Below are 14,799 nucleotides of genomic sequence, written 5' to 3'. Positions count from 1 at the left end.
AGGCTATTGATAGTTGTGGTAAAACTTATAAACCTAAGGACCAACAAGATAGACTGGTGTGTATCACACAGTATAATCCATACAGCACAGAAATAGCTCAATGCCTTAAGAAACATTGGCATGTTTTAAAAAAATGTAATAAGGGCATTAACAAATTTCAAAAATATCCCCTTATGGCATATAGGAGAGTCCCTAATATCAAAGATATGATAGTTAAAAATGACATAGGATCAGTTAAAGGCAAATTACAAACATATATGTCTTCTAAGTCATATGGTACATATCCATGCCTTATTTGTGCTAGCTGTAATTCAGTGATTAAAAGTAAGGAATTTGTTCACCCCCATACAGGCAAAAAGTTTAAGATTAATGGATTCTATACATGTGAATCCACACATGTTATATATTTAATAAAATGTCCATGCTCAAAAATCTATTTAGGTGAGACAGTAAGGAAAATACGTGACCGACTTAGCCAACATAGATCAAATATAAGATGTGGGGACATGAAGGCCCCAGCGGCCTGTCATTTCCTTGAAGCAGGCCATAGCATATCACAATTGAGGTGGCAAGTCATATAAAGCGTAGAACCCCTGAGGAGAGGAGGGAATAGGGAGCTGCAATTGAAGAGAAAAGAGTCCTTTTGGATACATAAATTAGAGACCTTAGTGCCCAAAGCTATTAATAGGGAAATAGACATGACAGTATTTTTGTAAATGAAATTAAATGGTAGGTAATATATAGTTCTCTGTATATAAGCTACATACAGCATTAATGAATTTATTATATGATAAGAATATAAAAGATACAAGTAACAGCAGTTTGTTTTTAATGATACAATTGTTATCTATATATGAATAGAAAATGTTTTTGACCACTAGGTGGTGGTATACTGTGGTTTTTTAAAAATGTATGTTTTTGTACTGAGGTGAGGTAATGGTTAAATCCTATGGTATTTAAGGAGCAGCATACAGGTGTTATGTATTAGCATGAGTAAGGGTTGAGAGCCCAAACGTTGTGTTTGCTGCTGTGTGTCTATGCTTTATGAAAGCTAAAAGGATCAATAAATGCTTTAAAGACTAAAGATTTTCTCCTCATCATTGGTGCTGTGGAATTCTAGTAACAGATAAGGTTAGGACACCTGGGCCAGCCCAGCCATAACCTCCTAGCGTCAAGCCCACAATCTATGTGTATCCACCGGCTAATACTCATTAGGCCTTAGATAACACTTCTGCCCTTATAGTACAGCTTATCTTATTGAATAAAAAGGGGTAGACCCATGCACACAATTTATCCCTGTGTAAACAGATAACCCCTTCCCTGTATAGGGAATAAATGCCAGTCTGTTCTGAGTTACTCAGTCTCTCCCAGAAGCAAAACGACTGTACATACCTTAAAGAACCAGTAAACACAGCAGATTTGCATAATCAACAAATGCAAGATAAGACAATACAATAGCATTTACTCTGAATTTCAAATGAGTAGTAGATTCTTTTCTAACACATTTTAAACTTATGTATATTTCCACTCCCCCTGTACCATGTGATAGCAATCAGCCAATCACAAATGCATATACGTATAGTCTGAGTTCTTGCACATGCTCAGTAGGAGCTGGTGACTCAAAAAAAGTGTAAATATAAAAGACTGTGCACATTTTTTTTAATAGAAGTAAATTGGAAAGTTGTTTAAAATTACATGCTCTATCTGAATCATGAAAATGTAATAAAGCCTGAGTGTCCCTTTAATGCTGAGCGCAGCATGAACTTGTCCCACACAATGAAGATGTTCTTGTCATCACCTCCTATCTGCTAAGACCATCAGCAGGGCAGCAAACAGTATGGGAGTCGCAGAAAGAATGAAAATCTCCCCAGTCTCCATTGTTGAAAAGCTTGTAGCTCTAGCCCTGAGTAAAATAGCACACACTGGTACCATTTAAAAATAATAAACTCTTGAATGAAGAATCTAAACTAACACCTCACTTTACCTCTTCCTATCACTAACACAGGCAAAGAGAATGACTGGGGTGGGAGGCAAGGGAGGAGCTATATATACAGCTCTGCTGTGGTGCTCTTTGCCTCCTCCTGCTGACCAGGAGGCGATATCCCATAAGTAAGGATGAAATCCGTGGACTCGTCGTATCTTGTAAAAGAAATAGGAATTAAAACTGAGGATAAAAGACAGATGTTCTAACCTAATAGGATAAAACAAAGTTTATATACTGATAATACTCAGATAATAATATATTCAGATAATACTGCACAGATTGAAAACTCCCATTAAGGAGTAATATTTCACACCTAGAAAGTATAAAACATAACTCTTAAACGCCACCGGGTGGCACCAAAGAGCCAAAAATTTCTGAATATCAGTAAAAAATTACTGATGATAAAAATTACTGTATTCTAGTAAGTCCACTATAAAAGCTGACAGGAAGGGGGCGTGTCTCTGAGCAGCACCTTCAATGGTCGCAATATTGGTTGTTCTGTGTGGATCACAGATAATCTGTCTCTTATCGGTGATTAAGAAGACCATCCAGCTACTACAACCCAATAGCTAAATCCTGCAAATTAAGCTGTTTCGATTGATACCACATTATTGGGTATATCACCTCTGACAACCGATCCGGAGTGTTGAGGCCTAGGATAGTCTCCTTAGTGAGAGGCCTTCAGCACCCCCCTGGTATCTTTTAAGCAGGGTATACAGTGCATAGTCACTGCCAGGACTTGTGATCATACCTCTAACTAAGCAATGGAGAATAATCAGTCCTGTTTGGCTGAGCTGATCTAAATTTTAGAGAAACACAGAATCCTGCCTCTGCAATGTAATAGAACAGGCATTTTACTCTGCCTCCCGCAGAGCAACCACAGACAACAAACCCACCAAATCCTCTTAAGGAGCCTTATACCGGAGCGGAGCAGCATATTCTACCTAACAACCGCAATAACGATTACAACCCTACCTCCGATCCACATGCCACGAGGAAGCAACATGACGTCCAAGTCACAATTGAAGGATCGTTGCAGCGATCCCTATATAGACAGGTCCCGGATGCTGATTGCCCTCCAAGACAGTGGAGAGAACTGGACAGCTGGCCCCACTTGGCTACACTGGGACACATAGTGAAGGACATGCTGAGCGCACCTATGGGGAGCCATCACAGAGGCCTAGATACTGATGGAGCAGATACACTGCTGGAAGCCTACCTGACTGTAAAAGCGCTAAGACATGGTGCAGTTACAGGCTATTACAACCGCTATCTGCTTCCACGAAACTCAGCAACCCTGCAAACCGTCACTGAGCTCACGGAGATGGAAAAAGTATATAAAGCTTTGGATCTCCTTCTCTTTGCCCCCTGTGATCTCGGGTCTGGAGTCGGGTAGGAAGATGAAACTCTATATGTGAATGCTGGAAGGTAAATATGTGCTCCAGAAGACCTCCATAATTTGGACAATTCCAGGACGTTTTTTTTTTTATTAAATTCTTTTTATGTGTGTCGCTTGCTACTAGTTTCCTGTATTATGAGCAGACATAGATTACCACTCACATTACTATTTTACACTAGCTAGCTAAAGGGGTCTTTCTGTTTTGAAATCTATAGCTCCTTATCTCTGCTAGCATGGCTAATCCTTTAGTACATTGTCTTGTAGGGGAATAAGTTATCGCTGACTAGTATGTTAGGGCACTAAAAGCTACTCCCAAGCTTTTTAAAATGGGTATTGGTTACTTTGCGCATTGGCATTCTTAGGAACTAGCAGGCTGAGCCCCTACATAACTTATAGCTCATTTTCCTGCTACTATAGTAGCTTCATTACAACACGTGGCCCTGTTATGTGCACTTGGGTATTTGAATGCTGAGCTGCACTGAAAGACAGACGCCTAGATTACAGTTTTTGTCGGTAAGGCTGTGCGGGGCTAACAAGCCTTTTTTTTTGTTACCGCTCACTTAAGCCAACGCTAGTATTACGAGTTTTCTTCAAGCTGGCGTTAGCCTCATAAAAGACTGTAATACCAGCGTTGCTTACGGTAGCGGTAAGCTGGCAAAGCGTGCTCGTGCACGATTTCCCCATAGGAAACAATGGGGCTGAACTGGCTGGAAAAAAAAATAACACCTGCAAAGAAGCAGCGTTCAGCTCCTAACGCAGCCTCATTGTTTCCTATGGGGAAATTAATTTTATGTCTGCACCTAACACCCTAACATGAACCCCGAGTCTAAACACCCCTAATCTTACACTTATTAACCCCTAATCTGCCGCCCCCGCTATCGCTGACACCTACATTATATTATTAACCCCTAATCTGTCGCTCCGGACACCGCCGCCACCTACATTATACTTATGAACCCCTAATCTACTGTCCCAAACATCGCCGACACCTACATTATAGTTATTAACCCCTAATCTGCACCCCAACATCGCCGCAACTATATTACATTTATTAACCCCTAATCTGCCGCCGCCGCCGCCGCCAACGTTGCCGCCACTATAATACATTTATTAACCCCTAAACCTAAGTCTAACCCTAACACCCCCCTAACTTAAATATAATTTAAATACATCTAAATCAAATTACTACAATTAAATAAATTATTCCTATTTAAAACTAAATACTTACCTATAAAATAAACCCTAAGCTAGATACAATATAACTAATAGTTACATTGTAGCTAGCTTAGGATTTATATTTATTTTACAGGCAATTTTGTATTTATTTTAACTAGGTACAATAGTTATTAAGTAGTTATTAACTATTTAATAACCTCCTAGTTAAAATAAATACAAATTTACCTGTAAAATAAACCCTAACCTAAGTTACAATTACACCTAACACTACACTATAATTAAACTAATTACCTAAAATACCTACAATTAATTACAATTAAATTAAATAAACTAAATTACGAAAAAAAAACAAACACTAAATTACAGAAAATAAAAAAAGAATTACAAGAATTTTAAACTAATTACACTTAATCTAATCCCCCTAATAAAATAAAAAAGCCCCCCAAAATAATAAAATTCCCTACCCTATACTAAATTACAAATAGCCCTTAAAAGGGCCTTTTGCGGAATTAAGGTAGGAAAAATCCTATTGGCTGATGCAATCAGCCAATCGGATTGAAGTTCAATCCGATTGGCTAATCCAATCAGCAAATAGGATTGAGCTCACATTCTATTGGCTGTTCCAATCAGCCAATAGAATGCGAGGTCAATCCTATTGGCTGATTGCATCAGCCAATAGGATTTTTCCTACCTTAATTCCGATTGGCTGATAGGATTCTATCAGCCAATCGGAATTCAAGGGACGCCATCTTGGATGACGTCACTTAAAGGACCAGTCATTCAGTCGTCGGCCGTCAGATGAAGAGGATGCTCCGCGTCGGATGTCTTGAAGATGGACCCGCTCAGCTCCGGAAGGATGAAGATAGAAGATGCTGCCTGGATGAAGACTTCTGCCGGTCTGGAGGTCCTCTTCTGGCCGGATAGGATGAAGACTTCGGACCCTCTGGAGGACCACTTATGCCAGGCTGGGTGAAGACGTCTCAAGGTAGGGTGATCTTCAAGGGGGTAGTGTTAGTTTTTTTTAAGGGGGGATTGGGTGGGTTTTATAGTAGGGTTGGGTGTGTGGGTTGTGGGTTTTAATGTTGGGAGGGTATTGTATTTTTTTTTACAGGTGAAAGAGCTGATTACTTTGGGGCAATGCCCCGCAAAAAGGCCCTTTTAAGGGCTATTTGTAATTTAGTATAGGGTAGGGAATTTTATTATTTTGGGGGGCTTTTTTATTTTATTAGGGGGATTAGATTAGGTGTAATTAGTTTAAAATTCTTGTAATTCTTTTTTTATTTTCTGTAATTTAGTTGTTTTTTTTTCGTAATTTAGTTTATTTAATTTAATTGTAATTAACTGTAGGTAGTTTAGGTAATTAGTTTAATTATAGTGTAGTGTTAGGTGTAATTGTAACTTAGGTTAGGATTTATTTTTTAGCTATGTAGTTATTAAATAGTTAATAACTATTTAATAACTATTGTACCTAGTTAAAATAAATACAAAGTTGCTTGTAAAATAAATATAAACCCTAAGATGGCTACAATGTAATTATTAATTATATTGTAGCTATCTTAGGGTTTATTTTATAGGTAAGTATTTAGTTTTAAATAGGATTGATTTATTTAATTGTAGTAATTTAATTTCGTTTTATTTAAATTATATTTAAGTTGGGGGGTTAGGGTTAGATTTAGGGGTTAATAAATTTAATATAGTAGCGGCGACGTTGGGGGCGGCAGATTAGGGGTTAATAAATGTAGGTAGGTGTCGGCGATGTTAGGGACGGCAGATTAGGGGTTAATAAAATTTAACTAGTGTTTGCGAGGCGGGAGTTCGGCGGTTTTGGGGTTAATACATTTATTAAAGTGGCGGCGATGTCCGGTCGGCAGATTAGGGGTTAAACATTGTAGTTAAGTGTTTGCGATGTGGGGGGGGGGGGGGCCTCGGTTTAGGGGTTAATAGGTAGTTTATGGGTGTTAGTTTACTTTTTAGCACTTTAGTTAAGAGTTTTATGTTATGGCGTTAGCCCATAAAACTCTTAACTACTGACTTTTAAATGCGGTAGGAGTCTTGCCAGGAGAAGGTCTACCGCTCACTTTTTCAGGCGATCGTAATACCGGCGTTAGGAAAATCCCATTAAAAAGATAGGATACGCAATTGATGTAAGTGGATTTGCCGTAACCTAAAATTGCGGAAAAAAAAGTGAGCGGTAGACCCTCTCCTGCCTGACTCGTAATACCAGAGGGCATTAAAAAGCAGCGTTGGGACCCCTCAACGCTGCTTTTTAAAGCTAACGCAAGACCCATAATCTAGCCGATAGTTTGCACAATATATATTAGGGCTAACTCTTAATTTTCTTAATAGAGCTTAGTTCCAGTTATACCTTTAGAAAAAGAATGTGTTAGTAAGATACTATGGAATGACTCTTTGAGATGAGAAATCATGACAGTATATATATATATTGCCATCCTTGTACCATACGACATGACATCTTCAGCATTATATATGCCTAAGGGCTCTAAGTCAATTTTCAATTTGCCTTGTTATATAGTTTAGGTTATTTATGTTTTGGCTCTAAGCATAATTATATAGTATGTGTATTGTTTGCAATATTGCAGGTTTGTGCACTTCTAGATGTACAGCTATTCTTAAATCCCCTTTCATACTACTACCTAATTTTCTAGCCATAGCGAATTCATGTCTGAGAGTAGTGAGACAAATCCTTACAGAGTTGGCACTTTATTATACATGCTATATTGCATCTAGATTCATGAGCATAAATACTCAACTATTCTGTTATGTTCATTATCTGCACACGGTTTTTACTACATTTTACTTTCCTTAATACCTCCACTTAATACCTCAGCTTCGCTCTGTCAGCGGCCGAGACAGGGCGATACACAATATGAAACTATACTTTAAGGTATGCCCTCCTATATTACCGTGTATAGCATAATTTTAGTTAACATTTTTTAGATAGAGGTCTAAAAGTATAATGATGTGCCGACACAGGACCCTCATGAAGTGCAATTAGCACTAATATACTTAGTCACTTAGTTGTGTCATCCCCCCTGTGACCGTACAGAGATAGTACAATGATGGCCTCTCTGTTTGCATAATTAAATATACTTTTCCTACCTAATAGCTAGCTCATGGACCGCATGGAACATTTTAGTTTTTGTCTAGCATTTTAGTTATTACCCTGAATCTCTCCCCTAAGAGCCTGTATAACAGTTACCGCCATTGCCTATTGAATAGCACAGCATTGCCTAGTTACTTGTTTTATATATAGCACATTGTAATATTGCTGTTTTTTGTGTATCTGCTGGAATGTTATCGGCCAGTTCATTTATTGGATTATTTATAGATATCTCCTTAACTCACATGTCCTCTCACTTATGCTGGTATTCTATAACTTAGCCGGATAAGCTTAACATATACATATGTATCTATAATGTTCAAGAACATATGCTTCACAAGCTAGTAGTTTCCATTTATGCCTACATTTTGATACCCCCTTAAAGTTATATAGTTCCAGACCTGAGAGGTCTATTAACCCCTTGAGTGCTAACAATGGCTTTGAGCCATCACAGAGTTTCCCACTCTGGTGCTAACGACGGCTCAGAGCCGTCGATAGCACTCTCCCACCTTGAGGGAGATCTCGGGGTTCCCACCCGCTCCTAACCCAGCAATCGTGCCTGTAGAGTGACAGGCATCCCCGGGGCTTCCCGTTTTGCGTGGTGACGTGACGTGCAATAACGTGATGACGTCACCACGCAACTTTATTTATACTTAACAATGTTACAAAGTATAGGAGCAGAGGGCATGCTGCTTAGAAGCCTGTATCTCAGGCATCTAAGCAGCTACAGACCTCCAAGACCGACCATTAGAAAGGTAATCGCCGCCTAACCTTTCCAACAGTGTAAGTCTTGGGGGTCTAAAAAAATTGTTAAGAAAATAAAAAAAAATTAAACAAATCTTAGCACCCAGGTGGGAAAGTGCTTAGCACTCAAAGGGTTAAAAGACCTGCATCAAATTAGGGGGTCCCTTGACATTACAATTATTATTTTAATATTACCCTATGAAACATATAAGTGATGTTGAATTATATGCTATTATTATTATCTTAAAAAATGAGGTTCGTCAGCAGAGACCCAAGAGTGGTCTCCTCAGTCTTAAATGACCACCTGTAGTGTGAATATTTCCAGTTATTTCTGGAGGTCCAAAAGTGGCCTCTTGCTTCATTCAGGAGGTCTCTAGATGGCATACCTTACCTATACTACTCACATGATAGTTGTATTATCCTATTTGTATTTCTCATGATCTCATCTTGTTGTTTTTATTCATTGTTTACCTGACATTACTTCATGTGATATGTGTTTCATTTTTATATTGTTGTATGTCTTGGAAGAAACCTCAATAAAAAATAAAATAAATATATATACATTCTGATGTAATAACAATAATAAAAAAAGGTGACAGGGAATTAGGTACAGTCAAGCATATAGCTACGGACCTTAGATTGCACAGAATAACTGAAAAAAAGGATGAGTTACACCCTTAAAGTAAAGATTCCAGGGTCTTCTGCTGTTTGGAACATTTACAGCAGTTGCAAGTCTGTCAGCCTCCTCCGGCCGCTGACAGGGACCTAAATGTAAAAGAAAGAACAGAGTAACCAACCCTGGCTTTATATGAAGGGGTAGCAATATTGTTGGAAACAAAGCAAAGACAACCTCGCCGCTTTCTAACTGCTAAAAGCCACCACTACTCTTACTCAGGAGATTGACATGGACACAGCTAGACCCCAATCCTTCCTTGCAGGAAAAAGTACCAATAAAAGGAATAATTTCTTCAGACACCAACTTCGCACAACCTCCATTGACAGAGGCAAAGAGAATGACTGGGGGTTATGGGTAAGGCAGTTACACTTCACAGCTTTTGCTGGGGTGCTCTTTGCCTCCTACTGTTGGCCAGGAGTTGAATATCCCACTAGTAATTGGAATGACGTCATGGACTATCCATGTCATAGGAAAGAAATTGTATTCTCTATCTGAATCATGAAAGAAAAATTTTGGTTTAATGTCCCTTTAATTTACTCTTCAGTAAAGGATACCAAGAGAACTAAGCAATTTAAATTGAAAAGATGTTTAAAATTGCAAGCTTTATCTGAATCACAAGGGCTTCACTGTCCCTTTAAAGTTAGATAGGATGTGCATTCCTTCTTACTTTTTGCTCTTACACCCATATTGTTCCCAACAGACATTTTTCAACCAAACATTCGGCTAGATTACGAGTCTTGCGTTAGCCTTAAAAAGCAGCGTTGAGAGGTCCCAACGCTGCTTTTTAACGCCCGCTGGTATTACGAGTCTGACAGGTACAGGTGTACCGCTCACTTTTCTTCCGCGACTCGAGCATACCGCAAATCCCCTTATGTCAATTGCGTATCCTATCTTTTTTAATGGGACTTGCCTAACGCCGGTATTACGAGTCTTGGAAGAAGTGAGCGGCAGACCCTCTCCTGTCAAGACTTCTACCGCATTTAAAAGTCAGTAGTTAAGAGTTTTATGGGCTAACGCCGTAACATAAAACTCTTAACTAAAGTGCAAAAAAGTACACTAACACCCATAAACTACCTATTAACCCCTAAACCGAGGCCCCCCCCCCCACATCGGAAACAGTTTAATAAATATATTAACCCCTAATCTGCTGACCGGACATCGCCGCCACTTTAATAAATATATTAACCCCTAAACCACCGCACTCCCGCCTCGCAAACACTAGTTCAATTTGATTAACCCCTAATCTGCCACCCCAACGTCGCCGCTACTATATTAAATGTATTAACCCCTAAGTCTAAACCTAACCCTAACCCCCCCTAACTTAAATATAATTTAAAATAATCTAAATAAAATTACTACAATTTAATAAATTAATCCTATTTAAAACTAAATACTTACCGTACCTGTAAAATAAACCATAAGTTAGCTACAATATAACAAATAGTTACATTGTAGTTAGCTTAGGGTTTATATTTATTTTACAGGCAACTTTGTATTTATTTTAACTAGGTACAATAGTTATTAAATAGTTATTAACTATTTAATAACTACCTAGTTAAAATAAATACAAATTTACCTGTAAAATAAATCCTAACCTAAATTATAATTACACCTAACACTACACTATCATTAAATAAATTACCTAAACTACCTACAATTAATTACAATTAAATTAAATAAACTAAAGTACAAAAAACAACAAACACTAAATTACAGAAAATAAAAAAATAATTACAAGAATTTTAAACTAATTACACCTACTCTAATCCCCCTAATAAAATAAAAAAGCCCCCCAAAATAATAAAATTCCCTACCCTATACTAAATTACAAATATCCCTTAAAAGGGCTTTTTGCGGGGCATTGCCCCAAAGTAATCAGCTCTTTTACCTGTAAAAAAAATACAATACCCCCCACATTAAAACCCACCACCCACACACCCAACCCTACTCTAAAACCCACCCAATCCCCCCTTAATAAAACCTAACACTACCCCCTTGAAGATCACCTTACCTTGAGATGTCATCACCCAGCCGGGCACAAGTGGACCTCCAGAGGGGCAGAAGTCTTCATCCGATCCGGGCAGAAGAGGTCCTCCAAGCGGCAGAAGTCTTCATCCAGACGGCATCTTCTATCTTCATCCAGCCGGAGCGGAGCGGGTCCATCTTCAATCCAGCCGACGCGGAGCATCCTCTTCAAACGAAGTCCAAGCGAAGAATGAAGCTTCCTTTAAATTACGTCATCCAAGATGGCGTCCCTTGAATTCCGATTGGCTGATAGGATTCTATCAGCCAATCGGAATTAAGGTAGGAAAAATCCTATTGGCTGATGCAATCAGCCAATAGGATTGAGCTTGCATTCTATTGGCTGATTGGAACAGCCGATAGAATGCAAGCTCAATCCTATTGGCTGATTGGATCAGCCAATAGGATTGAACTTCAATCCTACTGGCTGATTGGATCAGCCAATATGATGTTTCCTACCTTAATTCCGATTGGCTGATAGAATCCTATCAACCAATCGGAATTTAAGGGACGCCATCTTGGATGACGTCATTTAAAGGAACCTTCATTCTTCGCTTGGACTTCGTTTGAAGAGGATGGCTTGGAGGACCTCTTCTGCCCGGATCGGATAAAGACTTCTGCCCCTCTGGAGGTCCACTTGTGCCCGGCTGGGTGAAGACGTCTCAAGGTAGGGTGATCTTCAAGGGGGTAGTGTTAGCTTTTATTAAGGGGGGATTGGGTGGGTTTTAGAGTAGGGTTGGGTGTGTGGGTGGTGGGTTGTAATGTTGGGGGGGTATTGTCTTTTTTTTTCAGTTAAAAGAGCTGATTACTTTGGGGCAATGCCCCGCAAAAGGCCCTTTTAAGGGCTATTTGTAATTTAGTATAGGGTAGGGAATTTGTTCATTTTGTTTTTTTTCTTATTTTATTAGGGGGATTAGATTAGGTGTAATTAGTTTAAAATTCTTGTAATTATTTTTTTATTTTCTGTAATTTAGTGTTTGTTGTTTTTCGTACTTTAGTTTATTTAATTTAATTGTAATTAATTGTAGTTAGTTTATGTAATTAATTTAATGATAGTGTAGTGTTAGGTGTAATTGTAATTTAGGTTAGGATTTATTTTACAGGTAAAATTGTACTTATTTTAACTAGGAATTTATTAAATAGTTAATAACTATTTAATAACTATTGTACCTAGTTAAAATAAATACAAAGTTGCCTGTAAAATAAAAATAAACCCTAAGATAGATACAAATGTAACTATTAGTTATATTGTAGCTATTTTAGGGTTTATTTTATAGGTAAGTATTTAGTTTTAAATAGGAATAATTTATTTAATTGTAGTAATTTTATTTCGTTTTATTTAATTATATTTAAGTTAGGGGTGGTTAGACTTAGGTTTAGGGGTTAATAACTTTATTATAGTGGCGGTGACATTGGTGGCGTCAGATTAGGGGTTAATAAGTGTAGGTAGGTTGCGGCAACGTTGGGGGGCAGATTAGGGGTTAATAAATATAATGTAGGGTTCGGCGGCAGCAGATTAGGGGTTCATAGGGATAATGTAGGTGGCGGCGGTGTCCGGAGCGGCAGAGTAGGGGATAATAATTCTAATGTAGGTGGCGACGATGTCGGGGACGGCAGATTAGGGGTTAATAAGTGTAAGATTAGGGGTGTTTAGACTTGGGGTTCATGTTAGGGTGTTAGATGTAGACATAAAATTCCTTTCCCCATAGGAAACAATGGGGCTGCGTTAGAAGCTGAATGCTGCTTTTTTGAAGGTGTTAGGTTTTTTTTCAGCCGGCTCAGCCCCATTGTTTCCTATGGGGAAATCGTGCACGAGCATGTTTAGCCAGTTTACCGCTACCGTAAGCAACGCTGGTACTGAGGTGAGATGTGGAGCTAAATTTTGCTCTACGCTCACCTTTTTGCGGCTAACACCAGGTTTAAAAAAACCTGTAATACCAGCGTTGTCTTAAGGGAGCAGTGAAAAAAAAAAAGGCTCGTTAGCACCGCACCCCTGTCCCTGTTAATGCAAAACTCGTAATCTAGGCGATTGTTTGACACACTGACCTAGTCTAGCCTCACATTTTATTTCAAATAATTAAATCACCCCTCTAATATATATATATATATATATATATATAAATAATTTGGGTATCAGAATTATTCATCAGCTGAATATTTGCAAAAGCTTGTAACATCTCTGCTTTCCTTTAAATTCTTGTGGTAAACAATGCTGCCCTCTGCTGGTAAAGATATATATATATATATATATATATATATGGATTGGATAACATACAAACAATCGGATACGTTTTTAGTGCGTGCGTGTGTGTGTGGGTTATAATTCTGTGCATATATTAACTCTTACCTTCTTTGGCTATCTTTCCTTGTCGTTGAGTTTTGTTTTTTCTCAGACACTTCAACCTGCTAAGACACATAGTGGTCAGTGACGGATAAAAATACAGAGCATATCATTAAAGGGACATGAAACCCCACATTTTTCTTTCATGATTCAGATAGAGAATACAATTTTAAACAACTTTCCAATTTACTTATATTAACGAATTTACCTAATTCTCTTGGTATATTTGTTGAAGTAGCAGTAATGCACTACTGGGAGGTAGCTGAACCCCAGTGACAAGAGGCATATATGTGCAGCCACCAATCTACAGCTTCTAAGCCTACCTAGGTATACTTTTCAATAAAGGATTCAAAGAGAATGAAACAAATTAGATAAAGAAATAAATTAGAAAGTTTCTTAAAATTGTATGCTCTATGAATTCATGTTCCTTTAAATGACACAGAGCTAAAACCATACATAAAAATGACATACACATACAAATAACCATTGCATGCAGTAATACTGTATATCTGCATAGCAATTAGTCTACCTCTTTTATGGCTTCCTGTTTAGAGTCCAGCGTCAAAGTCTCTAATTGCAAATCCCTAAAAGACAATCAGAAAAGAAAAAAACCAAAACAGATGGTCAATACAGAGATTAAGAAAACATGGTGAAAAATAGTAATGAAATGTTTCTTATCCACAGGATCTATTTTTAATAAACAATATGATAAGTCAAAACCAAGAGGAGGTTTAGGGGTATATTAATCATAGTGTGAGCGGACATGATACGATGTAGCGTATCATGTCCGCTGCACATCGATAAATGCCGACAGTATACACTGTTGGCATTTATCATTGCACCAGCAGTTCTTGTGAACTGCTGGTGCAATGCTGCCCCCTACAGATTCGCAGCCAAACGGCCGCTAGAAGGGGTGTCAATCAACCCAATCGTATTCGATCGGGATGATTTCTGTCCGCCGCCTCAGAGCAGGCGGACAAGTTAAAGACCGCTGCTTCATAACTTCAGTTTCTGGCGAGCCAAGGGGCATCAAGCTACTTAGTATTTAAGATTAATGACTGCACTTTATATTATATGTTAATAGGTTCTTAGTTCTAGCCTGGGATCTATTATAGTTATTGTAGATCTTGAAGTGTATTAAAAATATGTTTTAAGTTCCATACATATATGATATTATAAACTGAGTACATAGGCAATACATTATGATACATATGTCTAATGACAAGAACTCAAAATAATTTGAAAGAAAAAGGTTTATAGTCAAAAAACTATCACACAGAACACAGAGAAAGAAAATAAATTAAAGGAACAGTAAAGTCAAAGTTAAATATCAATG

At 38.1% G+C, this 14,799-nt stretch overlaps 1 protein-coding gene across 5 annotated transcripts in view; it reads right to left on the bottom strand.

The window, feature by feature from the left end:
- The window catches only part of LOC128663639 (serine/threonine-protein kinase N1), a 410,416-nt gene that overhangs the window by 65,726 nt on the left and 329,891 nt on the right, over positions 1–14,799 (bottom strand). For 4 of the 5 annotated variants that reach the window (XM_053718067.1, XM_053718068.1, XM_053718065.1 and 1 more), the window contains exons 14-15: positions 13,993–14,047; positions 13,470–13,528 (exon numbers count right to left, since the gene is read on the bottom strand). In XM_053718067.1, coding sequence (XP_053574042.1) covers positions 13,470–13,528; positions 13,993–14,047 — 114 coding nt within the window. The remainder of the gene's footprint in view (positions 1–13,469; positions 13,529–13,992; positions 14,048–14,799) is intronic. The other variant, XM_053718070.1, reaches the window with a different exon arrangement.

The sequence above is a fragment of the Bombina bombina genome, chromosome 6 (genome assembly GCF_027579735.1).
Source record: "Bombina bombina isolate aBomBom1 chromosome 6, aBomBom1.pri, whole genome shotgun sequence".
In the NCBI taxonomy this organism is placed as follows: domain Eukaryota; kingdom Metazoa; phylum Chordata; class Amphibia; order Anura; family Bombinatoridae; genus Bombina; species Bombina bombina.
Note: the sequence above shows the minus strand (reverse complement) of the source record. Positions and strands in the feature narration are given on the sequence as shown.